Genomic DNA, 15,810 nt, shown 5'->3' on the forward strand with positions numbered 1-15,810 from the left:
TGACACGCATGCTGCTTCATGACACTAGAGGGAGCTATTTCATGTCATTTGAACTTTGAAGGGACTGTCTGTTGGGTCTTCTCCTGAGAAGTCCACATCCCAGGCAAACAAAAATATGTATATTTGATTACATGCCACAATCCAAAATGAATGAAAAGGGTAGGCACCGTATAATTTCCTAATTCCCTGGTGGTTATTCGTTCGTTTGGGTCGAGGCATATAGCTGGATCTACATACATGATTGCGTACCAGCTGCAAACAGATAGGATGTGGACTCATCTTGACATATGACTAACTTTGACGTCTGGAAAATATGTGTCAAACTTAGATTTTATAACATCCCTTTAAAGCATGATTTTAAATAGAGACTTATGTTGTGATTTTTTTTGTGTTTGGCAGAGAAGGCAGGTTCTGTGTCTAGCTCTCCCAGAGGAGAGGGGGTCCCCAGCCTGAGCCAGCCCTCTCAGCCCGGTGGTGAGGAGAACAGCAACAGCAGCACCATTGCCAGGGAGGCCCCCAGGGTCCCGGAGGAGCCCGACCTAGCCGACAGGTCCTCTCAGTCTTCTATCAACAGCCAGGACGACCAGGGGGTGAACGGCGAGACTGGTGGCAAGCGGACGGTAGTCACTCCGGGCGGCCGCATGGTGACCCGCCTGCGTAACCCGGAGAGTAAGCTGAGCCAGCTGAAGAGCAAGAAGGTGGAGGAAGCCGTTCACGAGGCCAACAAGGGCTACAAGGAGGGCAAAGAGGTGATCACTATTCATCTACAAAAAAATACTGATTAGCCATTGCATTCCTAGCTATCCTTAGGTTGTTGCCCGGTGTACCAAACTTTGTTTGAGATTACTTTATATTTTTTGTTATCGTGGGACACATTTTTTTCTTCTAAGAATATCATGCATTTATTTCAAGTGTCGCTCGTCTGTTATCGAAATATAATGTATTTAATTTACCTTTGATTTGACCCCCCTCTCCTCACTCAAGGTGCTGGTGGTGACCCCGGCGGGCGATGTGTCGCGCCTCAGCACGCGCAGCCTAACAAGCAAGGAGGTGGTGATGAAGGGCACACTCAGCCACTTCTTCAAGCTGGGCCAGGAGGGCAAGTTCCGCGTCTACCACAACCAATACAGCGGAAATACGCTGGCCCTCAACAAGCCCCAGCACCGGGAGGACCTGGACAAGCGGCGACACCTCTCGCACAAGGTAAACTTTAAGATAACTTTAGCTTGCACACAACTGAAGGAGTCAACAGAAACTTGAGCAGATAAACACTTGCGATAAGTTTTAAGTTCAACTGTTTAAAGGGATACTTTGAGATTTTGGCTATGAAGCCCTTTATCTACTTCCCTAGAGTCCGATGAACTCGTGGATACCTTTTATGCCTCTGCGTCCAATATAAAGGAAGTTATAGGTAGTTTTGCGAGCCAATGCTGACTAGCGCAATGACTGGAAGTCTACAGGATAGCAATTTCACTAGTTAGCAACTTTCTTCAAACCGCACGCAGAGACATAAGAATGGTATCCATGAGTTTGTCTGACTGTGAGGGAAGTAGATAAAGGGCTTCATTGCCAAAAACTCTGAAGTATCCCTTTAAGTCTATGATGCCTCCTTTCAATCGTGTTTGTATCTTGTACAGTACTGGTCCTACATCCTTGTTTAATTTTAGCTGGGTTTTTTTTCCATCTATTTTTCTAATTGTTGCTCCTGAAAGCATGTTTTATTTAGTTTTAGATGTACAGTGCTTTGTGATTTCCCCATGTAATGAAAAACTCTCTATATATAAAACTGTTATTTTATTATTCAGTTTTGCATGACGCCGGCAGGCGACTTCAAGTGGAACGGCTCCATCCACGGCTCTAAAGTGCTGACCATCTCCACACTGCGCCTCACCATCATCCAGCTGGAGACCAATGTGCCCGCACCCTTCATGCACCCCAACTGGGCCTCACACAGGTACGGATGGAAAGTGGGCTCTGGGTGATTTTGAGATCCTAGTTGGTTGATTTATATGTTTTGAAAAAATATGATCAAAATGTTCTTAACCCGTAAGAGTCTAAGCCGGGGGGAAGGGGGTTCTACTAAGTTATATGGAATTGTTTTAAGAAAGCCATACCAAGGATCATTTAGCTATTTGATTTAGAATTTTAAGACCCCTTGAAGTATTCCTTTTTTGGGGGAAGGATTACATTTTTTTGCTTTACTGCTGTAGGCCCATACAAATGTGTTGAATAACATATTCGCTACATTGAACAACAAAGGGAAGTTTGTTTTGAAGTGTCTGTCCTATATCTGAGAGATATAAAAAAGGAACATACATTTTTTTGGACATTTATTTAACCCCTTAAATGTTTTCAACTGGTACCGGGGGACCTTCAGACGAATCTTGTGAGGCCTGTGGATGTCCTAGAACAATACAACCGACATGTATATGTTCGTGAGAGTCTCACCTTTCCACAGAGGACTCGTGAGTTTTGTTGCCCAAACTGTTCCGACGCTACAGACAGAAGTTGACAGATCGGCTGTACCGACTTCAGACGAGTCCCAAGATGCTTGTGGGGGTCGTAGAGCAAAACGGAGAACACCATCGTGTTTGTGGGAGTCATCTTTCCATAGTTTTGTAGGTCAAACCGTTTAGATGCTACAGATGATTTTTCGAGAAGACCGATTTTCGGGATGTCTCATGGTCTGACAAACTCCGCTCTAGCTCTGTCACCTTTCACTGCAGATGCAGAAGTGCGACATAGGCGGATGAGGTCGATTGCAAAAAACTCTAGCTTAAACTGTTTTTTATTTGTATTTTTTATTATGCTAATTAGATTAATGCAGGGGGCGTGGACATCGACCTTAAGGGGTTAAGTGTTCGTTTAACCATTGTGTGCTCTTCCTCGTTAGGGGAGGGGGGCACAGGCTATTATTCAGATACTAATTTGTGACATTATTTGGTGATAACATATTTGTTGTTACATGTTCATTGACGTTAGCTTGCTCTGCTCTTGTTCAGTTCTGACCCCAGCAGTCCCAGGTGACAAATAAAGTCGCACTGTTATGATTTACGTGTTGTTGTCTGTTCACACTGCTATGCTTTATCTTGGCCAGGTCGCAGTTGTAAATGAGAACTTGTTCTCAACTAGCCTACCTGGTTAAATAAAGGTGAAATAAATCAAATAAATACAAATGTGATGTCACCATGCTTCCATATGATGGATAACACCATTGACTCCCTTTGGCTTTGTTTTGGTTTTCATCAGGAACAACTGGATTAAGGCGGTGCAGATGTGCAGTAAGGCCAGGGAGTTTGCCCTGGCCATGGCCATCTTGGAGTGTGCCATCAAACCTGTGGCCCTGCTCCCTGTCTGGAAGGACTCTCTGGGACACACCAGGCGAGTAGACACAAAGCGCACACACACACACAGCCACGTCTTTCACTTGAAATTGGCATCGTCTTCAAGAGAACCTATTTTACCGTGTTATGTCATCCTTACATGTCATTACCACTTCAAATAACGCCTTAATACCATTTAATCATACAAGTCTGCAGCCACTTCCAAGTCTGAACAAGTGTAAACCCTAGACCAGTGGCGGCTGCTGACTACCCGGGGCGCTGGGTGGTTGGAGATGTCAGCAAAGCAGCGTGACAGAAATATAATGCCAAGTTTTTGAACGAACGGTCGTTTCTTTGAGAAGATTTATATAAAGAGATCTGTGTATTTGAACAGCAGCAGAAATACACCTATTTCACTTTTGCATGTAAAAAACAAAAACAAATGACCACTGCTGAACATGCTGCCACTGTTTTGAACAAATTAGATTATACTATTTAGAATCAGCAGCCGGCTCACAAACAAAGTGCACCAGGAAGAACGCAACAAGCATGCAGATGCAATAAGTGAAAACACATTATCTAACTGGGGATAACTAGCTAACATAATATTACAAAGAAATAAGTGAAGACACATTGTCAATAGTTACCGAAGTTGTAACTCCAGTTCTATGAGTGGAGCTCCGCCCAATAGGGGAGCTCTGCTCCTAGTGGTTTGCCTGGGAAGCGAATAGCCTGAGAAAAAATTATGCACGCACCTGCAGCCAATAGGAGTACAGGTTCCTCCTCAGTCAGCCACCCGAGAAATGATCTTCAGCGAGACTGGGGGATCGGAAGGACCTTAAATCCTATGGGGCTCCGCTCCACTCATAGAACTGAAGTTACAACTCTGGTAACTATTGTTCTATATCGTGGAGCTCTGCTCCTAGTGGTTTAAGGCGGAGCGTAACACTCTAAAATGTACTCCCTGCCTAACCTAACATTTCCCAACTTAATGAAAAGGCCTGTTCCATCAATGACTGCGACCAAATCCTGCAATACTGTAACACACTGTGAAAACAGACTGTCACAATGTACTGCGTCATCGGTCTAATCCGCCCTACTCAGTCCCGAGGCACCGGCAATGACTAGTGGGCAGATAATACAGAATATGAGTCGTACTAATCTGTACAAGCAGATAATGAACTCAACACTGTCGGTATTAAAGATGGGTCAAATAGTACTGTAACACAAGTTATAGAAACTATATCCCTAATCCTTCCGCCCAAACACAGTCATAGACCTGTGGGCAGGATAAAATACATGATTCTACTGTGCCACCCCAGCCAGGAGTCATGTAGTCCTTCTAATAGGAGAAAGCGGACCTAATGGAAACCCTGTCCATTGATCCTGCGTTTCCCTCCTTAATTCTAGCCTTCCCATCAGCAAAGCTGAGTACAGGCTGAACCAATTTAGAAGGACAAATCACTGATTCCTCAGTGTAACCCGCCACACTTAATCCATAGGCAAAGCCAATGATTCGTGGGCAGATAACAGAATGTGGGCCAGCTACTCTGCCTCAGCAGATAGATAGATACCTCAATATTCCATAAATTTCAGTGATCGGTCTAATAGTAAAGCAACACTAGTTACAGCACTATTTCCCTCATCACTCTGCCCCTACACAGTGATACACTGGTGGGCAGTCTAGACATTCCCTGCTGTACTGACGGTGTCAAACAAAGGTCATGTCACACGTGTCTTACTCTCTGACAACTAAGAGAGCGGACCTAATGGGAACCCTGCCCAATAGTCCTGCATCTCTTATTAACTCAAGTTCTCCCTTCAGCCACGCCGAGTACAGAACGTGCTAGAGAGTTAGACGACATGTCTAACAGGTAGAATCAGATAAAAGGAGATGGTGACGACCAAGACGCTGCTGCACAAGTATCCTCTACCCCTGTTCCTCTGAAAAGGACCGTAGACGCCGCTACTCCACGAGTGCGGTCGCCCTGCCGCCTCATAAGCCGCCTCAATGCCTTCGCAAAACCAATGAGACAGCTGCTGTTTTGAAAGTTGTCTACCAAGTGTGCTAGCACTAACCTAACCATTGCCGTGCGATGCACCGGGCACAGGCAATGAAGCCTCTCCTCTCCACATGAGGAGGGGGGGAGAAAGCCCATAGCACAACGGTCTGTGACCTATATGAGCTCTTATTAACCTTCGGCATAACTGCCGGGTTAAGACGTAACACCGCTCTGCTCAAGTCGCCATTGATGGCAAGGCAGTCGGGTCTCATCGAAAGAGCACACAAATCACTGACCCGCTTGGCTGTAGTCAAGGCAAGCAACAGTGCCGTCTTCAGAGACAAAATCTTGAGGGGGATTTGATTCAATGGCTCGAACGGCGTCTCGCGGAGAGCCTCGAGTACCAAAGTTAAATCCCACTGGGGCAGCGTGGCTCTAGCCGCTGTCCTAAGCCGCCGTGTTCCAAATAGAAACCGTTTCACTAGAGGGTGGCTGAAGACGGTGTCTCTGCCAAACCTCTCATGACAAGCTCTCGACCTGACAGCACACGGGGTCCACATTCTCTGTGGCGCACCATTGTGAAAACACATTCCATCTGCTGGCATATGCATACTGGCACGCGAGCCCTATATGGTTCTGATTACTGAATCAGATAACCCACGGCGCTCTAACCTGTCCCTCTCAGGAGCCAGACCCTCAGTGGCTAGCCGATTTAGAGGCAATTGCTCTATCATGCCTGCCGCCTGAGACATCGCCTCCTCTCTGTGGAATTGGCCGTGATGGCGCAATCAACATCAACATCCGTGTGCCATGGAGCCCTTTGGCGATTGGTATGATTTACTGCCCTCCTGATCTCACGCGGGTTAGCAGTGGGAGAATGCAGCACAGCGGTGGAAATGTGTACAGGAGAACATCTGGCCACTGGTGCGTAAAGGCGTCTATCCCTAGTGGCGGTTCGTCCTGGGCTCGTAAAGAAAACCATAGGGGACAATGCGTTCACACGTGACGCGAACAGGTCCACCTCGGCTCTCCTGTATCGTTCCCATATTTGGAGAACGATGTCGGGGTGCAGCTGCCACTCGTTGTCTCGAGACACGAGGTCTGCTCCGACATTCTGACAGCCTGGAATGTGTGCAGCTGTCAACGAGCGGAGGTGCTCGTGAGCCCACAGCCACAATTCCTCTGCCAGCCGGTGGAGTGCAGGAGACCTGACTCCTCCATGGCGATTTATGTAGGGTACTGTGGTTCGGTTGTCCGACCAGACCAACACGCTGTGACCCCGTAGGGTAGACACGAAGTGGGTCAGAACCAGTAGAACTGTCTCCAAATCCAGGAGGTTGATGTGGCGCCCGAGCCTGACATGTCCTTCCCCATCCAGTCAGACAAGCGTCTATGAACACTGGAATGTAGGAGGACACTCTGCCCATTGGGACCCCTTGCGTCAGAACGGGTCTCTCCAATAGTTCAGGTCCGCTCTGAGCAAGAGGGGAACTACCAACGATGGTGCCATAGTTGGGCAAACCATTGCTTTGTTCTGCGCATTTGCAGAAGTCCCAGCGGAACCACAGAGTGGGAGGACGACGGAATGCGCTGTCCATGTGATTTGGATGAAACCTTCGTAGGGCTAGCAACAAGGCAGCCTGCCGAGGATCCGAAATTCGAGCCTTCGTAGTCAGCTGTAATCCCAGGTATACAATTAGATGACTGGGCCACCCCTTGGAAGGCGAAACGCAGAAACTTCCTGTGACGCGGATGCATTGGCACATGAAAGTATGCATCGTTTAAGTCTAGGCTTACATAAAAGTCCTTGTTGTGAATACATTCCAGTAGATGTTTTGTCATAAGCATTCGAAAGGGCGATTTGCTACGCTCTCGTTGAGAGTGCGTAAATCTAATATCGCCCTCGTTCCCCCGTCTTCTTTGGCACTCGGAAGTAGGGCGAATATAGCCCACTGTTCCTTTGCTCTTGGGGAACCACTGTGACCGCCTCCTTCGCCAAAGGTTCCGTAATCTCTTTAACAAGAGCGGCTACTTTCTCTGGCGTCTTCATCACCGTCTCCACCACGCCCCGAAAACTGGGAAGGAGTTCGGTGAAATTGAATGGCATAACCCTTCTCCAGCGTCCGACTTAGCCAGGAAGAGAGGGTGCAGCTTTGCCGAGTAATGCCCTGAAAAGGGGAGAGCGCCAAGCTGTGGTACAGACAGAAGGAAGGACCTGTATTCCTCTATGGCCCAAGCCCCGCTGTCCCTTGACACTGAAGTGGTGGGACAGCCCAGGGTGGACCCCCCTCGAAAGGGGGAGTAAATATTGTCCCGTTCTGTGAGAAACGGGGGCGCCAACACTTTGGTAATATGTGTAACCTTGTGATTCCAGCCCTCCGTGAACACAGCACGGGTCTGAGCTGCACTGACTGAGACTCCTGCCTGAGTCGGTGCACCGTCCCCCAACAGCGATTCCGTCATCGGCCCAACATGGGGCTGTGTACGCACGATGTTCCTCAAACCCTTATCCACATTACTCCTCAGAGTGTGTGTGGTGTAGGGTTGGGATTATTAGCGTGTTCTGTGAGAAACAGGGGAACCGCCACTTTGGTTATACATGTAACATTGTGGTTCCAGCCCTCCGTGAACGCAGCACAGATCTGAGCTACACTGAGGTGCTCGCCTGTGTTAGTGTGCCCTCTCCCAATAGTGATTGCGTCATCGGCCCAACATGAGTCTGTGTACGCTAGCTGTTCTTTAAACCCTTAACCACATTACTCTTGTGAGTGTGTGGTACAGGTTTCTTATGAGGTATAGCATGGTGGCTCATCAAGAGCATCCGCTTTGCTGCCCTCATGTCATTTTCCTTCAACATCCTTGTGTGTGCTCAGCTTCGCACCCCTGGTGGGCTGTGCTACACACAGGTTGGTGAGCGATAGAGAGAAGGAACCTGAACGGTCTCGAGTTTGTTATGGAAAAGAGGTTCTCTTGTGACAAAATCAGATGGAACACATTCTTTATGAACAAAGGACACATTAGCTCCTCCATCCCTTTGCAGGGGTGGGGGATGAACAGTGGGCGATGTCATGCGAGGTGCTGTGCTCTCTCCCGTCATGGTCTATGTCTCTTCTGGCTGCCCCTAGGCTGCCAGGGCGACGAGATGAAGACCTCTCCTGCCGGTGAGGCAGCTGTCTTCTCTGGTGCTGCCAGAGGGCAGGTCCCGCTCTTGGTGCACCACCAAAGTGGCCATGGACCTCCCTGCCGCATACAGCCGGCGCCTGTATGAGATGGAGGATGGCGCCGGAAATTCTCAACGCTTCCTCTATCTCCTCCCCGATAGCTCAGTCTTACCCGTGGTGAGACGAGAGGGCAATATTGTGCAAGCTGCTACAGCTTGCACTCCTACAGTGAAGGACTTCCCTACCAGCTGGACTGTAATTCTGTCCTTCGTCCTGGGTAATGTGGGTTTCTTGGACGAAGGCCAGAAGCTCGAACCTGGGACGAGGTACACAGCCAGGACGTCCTCAAGCCTAGGGATCTCCTGAGTCTGTTCACCATCCATTCTGGTGAATGGGGCGAACGCCTTCATCAGTGCTCTGGCTGTTAAAGGCAATTCCCATGCACCTTCCGCAGTCTTAGTGAGTAAGGGCATGGCAGGTGCCAATGGCACTGCCGCCCGTCTCGGACTAGATTAAGGGCCGCCTCCGGGTTGGGGGGAATGGGGGGCAGTACAATCTCTAGGCTACTCGCGGCCTGCTCAATGAGGCTTGTAAAATCAGAGCGCAGAGAGGCCGTTGCGTAGGAGGGGGCTGCTGAAAGCTCAGAGTCTGTCTCTTCCTCACCCACAGATGTGAAATTCCCCTTGCTCTCCCTAGGGAGGGGGGTCATTTCAGCATTGGTCGGTAGACTGGGCTTTTCCCAGCATCCTCGTCGTCTGCGGAGACGCCATTGTCATATGTTGCCTCAGAATCTGAGGCTAGCACAGACATGGCGTCTTCCAGAGGGAGATCTCCCTTGAAAAATGCCCACCGCTGTTTCCTTTCCTTGAAAGAAAGAAGGATGCATCTAGGGCATTCCGGGGGATCTGTGAAGCCGCCCTAGCGTGCTGCGAACCCAAACACACAAAACATAAGTTTGTGTGGGTCCGTAGCCACCATAGTGGAGCAACGACAAGAGATTTTGGGGGTGGAAAATGCGGGCTCATTGAAGCATGACGTCGAGACCAGGAAATCTACGGCGGGTTTCTCTCTTCTCTCTAGGCTTCTTCAGTCCAGTCCTGTCGCTGAAGATAATGGGAGACTGATTGAGGGGAAGCGTCCCCTGATATAGTGACACCTGTACTCCTATTGGCTGCAGGTGTGTGCATAATTTTTTCTCAGGCTATTCACTGCCCAGGCAGCGAGATAAACCACTAGGAGCAGAGCTTCCCTATGGGGTGGAGCTCCACGATATAGAGCTAACTGGGGATAACTAGCTAACATAATGTCACAAAGAAATAAGTGAAGACACATTATCTAACTGGGGAGAACCAGCTAACTGGGGATAACTAGCTAACATCGTGTCACAAAGGTGATTATGCGGACTGGGGCATGTTGCGGGTAGCCTCAGAGAATAGTATTAATTTATACACGGATTCTGTAAGTTTGTTTATAAGGAAGTGCATAGAAGATGTTGTCCCCACTGTGACTATTAAAACCTACCTTAACCAGAAACCATTGATAAGAAAAACTGAAAGCGTGAACCACCGTATTTAACCATGGAAAGGTGACTGGGAATATGGCCGAATGTAGTTTTTCCCTCCGCAAGGCAATCAAACAAGCAAAATAGAGTATAGAGTATAAAGTTGAGTTGCAATTCAACGGCTCAGACACGAGACGCATCAAAGCTGCGACCGAGAGACTGAAAAACAGCTTTTATCTCAAGGCCATCAGATCGTTAAACAGCAAACCACTAGCACAGATAGGCTGCTGCCTACATACAGACTTGAAATCATTGGCCACTTTAATAACTGGATCACTAGTCACTTTAATAATGCCACTTTAATAATGTTTACATATCATGCATTACTCGCGTGTATATACTGTATGTTATACCATCTATTGCATCTTGACTATGCCACTCTTGTCGTTGCTCATCCATATATTTATATATACATATTCTCTTTCACCCCTTTAAGATTTGTGTGTATAAGGTAGTTGTTGTGGAACTGTTAGATGAATTGTTAGATATTGCTGCACTGTCGGGAAACAGAAGCACAAGCATTTCACTACACTCACAATAACATCTGCTAACCATGTGTATGTAACCAATTTGACTGGGGATAACTGGGGATAACTAGCTAACATGTCACAAAGCATAGTGCGCCAGGCAGTAAACTTTCATTCTGAAATAACCTCATATTTTCCGAGTTAGTCAAATATTAGTTTTGAAAGACTTGAAATTGGCATGGGAGCTAGCAAACTGGCTAGCAAACTAGCTAGCAAATTTGACCAAAAACTCAACCAAACTGTTTATTCATGTTTCTCAAAATTAATGTAGCTGTCTAATTAATTATCTCATGCGTTGTGATATACCCGGTGTTATGCTGTTTTTAGTCCACATATGTTGCCCTGTCACCTACAGCACAACCTGATGATCACCGTGGGGGGGGGAATGCAATTGGCCAGCCTCCGTCATGCTTTTTGTCCGAACAGATCCACGAAGAGAAGGTTCTAGCCAGTGTATCCCTCTGTCCTTCGACTCTTGTTGGATGTACTTGTCCGGTTTATCAAGTCCCAGGCTCCCATGACTGTTAGGATTATTTATATAGAGGTTCATCTGTACCTCATAGATCAGATCTAGTCTCACGTGGGGAAGTAAACCGTCTGGTGCGAGACATTTGAACCGTGTATCGGTGAAACGTTACATCCATGGTGGGCTTCCAGAGTGGCGCAGCGGTCTAAGGCACTGCATTGCCGTGCTAGAGGCGTCACTACAGACCCAGGTTCGATCCCTGGCTGTACCTCAACGAGCTGTGATCAGGAGTCCCATAGGGCGGCGCACAATTGGCCCAGCGTCGTCCGGTTTGAGGTGGGGGGGCTTTACAAGTAGGCCGTCGTGGTAAATAAGAATTTGTTCTTAGCTGACTTGCCTAGTTAAATAAAAAGTAAAAAATCGTATGAAGCAATGCATTCACTATGCACTCAAAGGGATATGCTTGTATAAACATTGGAATATAGTGCCTTCCAAATGGAATCCTATTCCCTATATAGTGTACTACAAAAGCAGTGCACTACATAGGGTATAGTTTGCCATATGGAACGTTACCCCACTCTAGCAGCTCCTCTGGCCCCTCCCGTCCCACTAAGACCAGTTTACCCAGAGGTGATCAGCAGCAAACCCAATGGCCCACCCCCGGCGTGTAGCGCAATATTTATATGCTGCTCTACTGATGGGTAAAGACCGCAAATCTCCTCCTCTTTAAAAGACTTGATTATGTTATAGTAAGGGTGGGTATGTGGGTGTGCAGAGTCAGTCAAGGGGCTCACATCGTTTGTGTGTGTGTTGCTCGGAGCCTTGCCAAGAGCAACGAGGGAGTTACCCTCCTCTACTTTATGATCCGGGCTACCCCAGACCTTTCACTCACACCAGAGTGCATTGAAGGAAGCCGCTTTTGAACTGACTGTGTTTTGACTTTCTCTCTCTCTCATCCCCCTTTCTGTGTCACCATGCAGGCTACACCGTATGACGTCCATGGAGCGGGAGGAGAAGGAGAAGGTGAAGAAGAGGGAGAAGAAGCTGGAGGACGAGGAGACCATGCAGCAGGCCACCTGGGTCAAGTACACCTTCCCCATCAAGCACCAGGTATTACACACAATCACACCCGCACACACACACAGTTAAGGGCTGTTCCACATGCACAGACTCATACACCCTTTTCATTTGGCCCTTTTTACCGAGCGAACTCAGGCCCTTTTAAGTCGAAGCTCTATCACTTTATTTATGACCGGGCCGTTCACCACCACCGCTAATCGCTAAGACATGTTTAATTGCAACTTCCTGCCTGCCAGAATGGCGACCGGTGCTAAAAAGCCCTTTGATGAGGCGGGAGTGTCAGAGTTCCGGGGGAAGTGTCATCTTTCACATAGTGGCCCTGCTAGATGTGTTTACTTAATGGTGGGTGTGAATACCCTCAGGCCCTCTCATTTCTCTCTCTCTCCCGTCCCTTCTCTCACTCCTGTCCGCTTCCTTTATCTCTCTCTCTCTGCCTGCTTTCTTCATCCCTTTGTACCCTCTCTCTCTTCCATCATTCCGCTCTTTCCGTCTCTCTCGTGTGAAGGTGTGGAAGCAGAAGGGAGAGGAGTATCGTGTGACGGGCTGGGGCGGCTGGAGCTGGATCAGCAAGACGCACGTGCACTGCTTCCTGACCAAGCTGCCTGGCAACACCAACGCCAACTACCGCGCCGAGCTGGAAGGTCAGTAGGAGCATTCTAGTTTGTGTCCTTTTCATAGAGATGAATAGAGCTCTCATCTTTGTATCTGTGCCTTTATTGCATCTGTGACAGCACTGGCAATGTCAATGCAAAATATTTATTATATCCAAATAGAGATCTTTATCCATCTCTGATTTGGTTTGAAGGAAATCAAGGAATTCAGTGGACAAATGTACACGTAGCTTTCAAACTCCTCCTCTTCCTTCTTAATTGCCGAAAGTTGTGAGAAATGTGCGATCAATTGTTAAGTCACATGGGATAATGTCCCCTGTGAAATTGACTCAACTAATGTAAATGTGTCAATGATAACTCAAACCTGTATGTTTTCTTCTTTCACAGCTGCCAGACGTGGTGAGAAATGCAACTTGCTGGACTTGGGTCCGAGGCCAAGGTTGTTCAAAACAACTGTAGCTTCAGAACCCCAGGGAAGCAGAAGACCCGTAGAGAAACATGGGGGTGCTGCTGCCACCACCACGACCACCCCAGAGCCCTCAGCAGACCGCCTGTCTGGAGAGAAGACGAAGGAAAAGCTAGAGGGGGGAGAGAAAGACGAGAGTGACGGGCGAGCGAAAGTGAAGATGCAAGACTCCACTGCAGAGGAGGCTGCTGACAAGATGGAGGTGGACCCTAGCCCCTCAGACTCAGGACAAGATGATGAAAAAGGTTAGCGCTTTTATAGACTGTCATTGACTCCCTTATTGATTGTTAGCTTTAACTTCGCTAAATAACACATGCAATATCAGTCACACGTATTATTGAATCCATCAGATCTTATACTGCTCTACATGCCAATGTGCTCATATACTTCCATACTTGGGCACTAAGCTTCTTTACCATTGTTCTGAAGAGAGAGGATAAGAAGAATGATCCAGTAACTTGTGTCCATTTTGTTTTTCTCTCAGGAACCAGCAGCAGCCCAGGGACCGAGACGGAGACGACGTGCGTGAAGCAGGAGCCCGGTGAGGGGAACGCAACGCCCTTTAACTACGACGTGGTGGACGTGGCCCAGGGCTTCCTGACGCGTGTGGCCTACAAGAAGAAGGTCAAGGCCTCCAAGCTGGACGGTCTGCTGGAGCGCCGCGTCAAGCAGCACGCCCTGGAGGAGAAGCAGAGGGCTCAGGGCGCCCTGGCCAAGCCTACCCCAGTAAAGACCATCCCGGTCCTGCCACAGACCCCACTCCAGACCCAAAGTCCCACAGTGAAATTGGAGTTCAGCACCCCTTCGGTGCCACCTGCACTTGCTCCATTGTCAGTCAAAGGGGAGGTGCAGGCGGACCCTTCAAAGACCGCTGAGGGGGTCCCTCAGCCAGCCCCAGCGACCCCAGCTGAAGCATCCCCACGAACACAAAACCAAATGACCCCCCAGAAACAGGAGGGAGACCTCCCTGAGAGGACTATAGGACCCACAGGGGCTGGTTCAGGGCAGGAGGGGCTTAAAAGGCCCAGAAGCACAGCGGAACCTATGGAAACTTCAGGTGGGATCTACTACACTGGCAGACCATCAGAGTCTACCAGTGCCAAGCACGCTTCCACCGAGGGTGCAGGACCTGAAGTGGCCATTTTTAAATCCCACTCCACAACGATACCTCCAAGCACTATAACCCAGGAGAGCAGCCATAGTGCAACTACCGTTCCTAAACCCCCCCAGCAAAGCACAGAGAATAACGGGAAGGGGCCTGAGGATAGGCAGGACAACGGACAGAGCAGCATCGAGGCCATCGCCACTGGATCCCAGCCCTCCTCTCTACCTAAGATCAATGGAAATGACAGCATGGAGGCTAAAGCCTTGACCAACTCTTTACCAACTCCAAACGAGGCCTCCAATGCTCTCACTAACAGCTCTGAGGTCAAAGTGAACAGCCTAGGCAAGGCGGAGGGAGAGGGTCAAGTAGTCTCGCCCCTAAAGCCCCTGTTCAACGGCAATGTGGCCCCTGTAGCTGAGAGGACCGGGCCGGACAGCACGGAACCAAAGCCGGCTCCAAGGGTAGAGTTGGAGAGCAAGGTCATAGTGTCGGAGCAGGACTACCAGCCCCCGGTGAAGGTGGCCAGGTTGGAAAACAACGTGGAGGTGCTCAGGTCTACGACCACCCAAAGCACCCAGCAGCTCATCAACACCCAGCCCATGGAAGTTAAGCCCGATGCTACCACGCCCAACAAAATGCCCCCCTTGTCGGTGTGCTCTGCAGAGGAGAGCAGCAACAGTGGGGTGGGATCCCTCTGTAACACCATACTCACCCAGGTAACCACCACAACAACCACCACCACTACGGTATCCTCAGAGTCTCGGCTAACGACGGGCATCTCAAGCTCTTCGGGGACGACGGCCACGCCCATTGTCTCAACCACCGCGAGCAGCGCAGTGTCCACGCTCACCACCATGACCAAAACCACCGTGACCAAAATGCGCTCACCCACACCTGACAGCCAATCGGACGAGAGCCAGAGCGAAACGGTGACCGAGTACAAGACCGCACTCCTCGCCACCCGCAAGGAGTCCTCTCGGTCAACCTCCTCTGTTTCGGGGGGCATTACCTCGTCGACCTCCACCAAGGGCCGCGTTCGCCTCCTCAAGTTCTCGCGCACCAAGAAGACGCGCTCAGGAACCGCCTTGCCATCCTATCGCAAGTTTGTTACTAAGAGCCAGCGTAAGAGCATCTTTGTCCTGCCCAACAATGACCTGAAGAAGCTGGCACGGCGGGGTGGCATCCGTGAGGTGTCCATCTTCAGCTACAACGCCAAGCCGGCCCTGGACATCTGGCCCTACCCCTCGCCCAGGCCCACCTATGGCATCACATGGAGGTGAGAACACAGTTTTTAAGATTTCTCATTGGCGCCCCTGTTTTCAACGGGCTAGCGCCTTAGCTAGCTGCATTATTTGATATGATTAGGGCCCTGAGTTTTTCCAGACTACCTGGCTAGAGAAAATTCAGGGCTTTAAATATATGGGTTTTCTAATGCTTCATCTGATTTACGATTAGCGTTAGTTTCAGCCTGGCACTCCATCAACTCTGAGCTATGATACAGTCACTG

The 15,810-nt window shown here is 49.1% G+C and overlaps 1 protein-coding gene across 4 annotated transcripts in view; it reads left to right on the forward strand.

Annotated features, from left to right (window-relative positions):
* Positions 1-15,810, forward strand: part of LOC139370530 (nucleosome-remodeling factor subunit BPTF-like) — a 56,045-nt gene that overhangs the window by 21,371 nt on the left and 18,864 nt on the right. For all 4 annotated transcript variants that reach the window (XM_071110080.1, XM_071110083.1, XM_071110081.1 and 1 more), the window contains exons 6-13: positions 400-749; positions 985-1,203; positions 1,806-1,954; positions 3,250-3,381; positions 12,022-12,151; positions 12,627-12,762; positions 13,120-13,443; positions 13,683-15,579. In XM_071110080.1, the coding sequence (XP_070966181.1) occupies positions 400-749; positions 985-1,203; positions 1,806-1,954; positions 3,250-3,381; positions 12,022-12,151; positions 12,627-12,762; positions 13,120-13,443; positions 13,683-15,579 (3,337 nt within the window). The remainder of the gene's footprint in view (positions 1-399; positions 750-984; positions 1,204-1,805; positions 1,955-3,249; positions 3,382-12,021; positions 12,152-12,626; positions 12,763-13,119; positions 13,444-13,682; positions 15,580-15,810) is intronic.

The sequence above is a fragment of the Oncorhynchus clarkii genome, chromosome 17 (genome assembly GCF_045791955.1).
Source record: "Oncorhynchus clarkii lewisi isolate Uvic-CL-2024 chromosome 17, UVic_Ocla_1.0, whole genome shotgun sequence".
Classification (NCBI taxonomy): domain Eukaryota; kingdom Metazoa; phylum Chordata; class Actinopteri; order Salmoniformes; family Salmonidae; genus Oncorhynchus; species Oncorhynchus clarkii.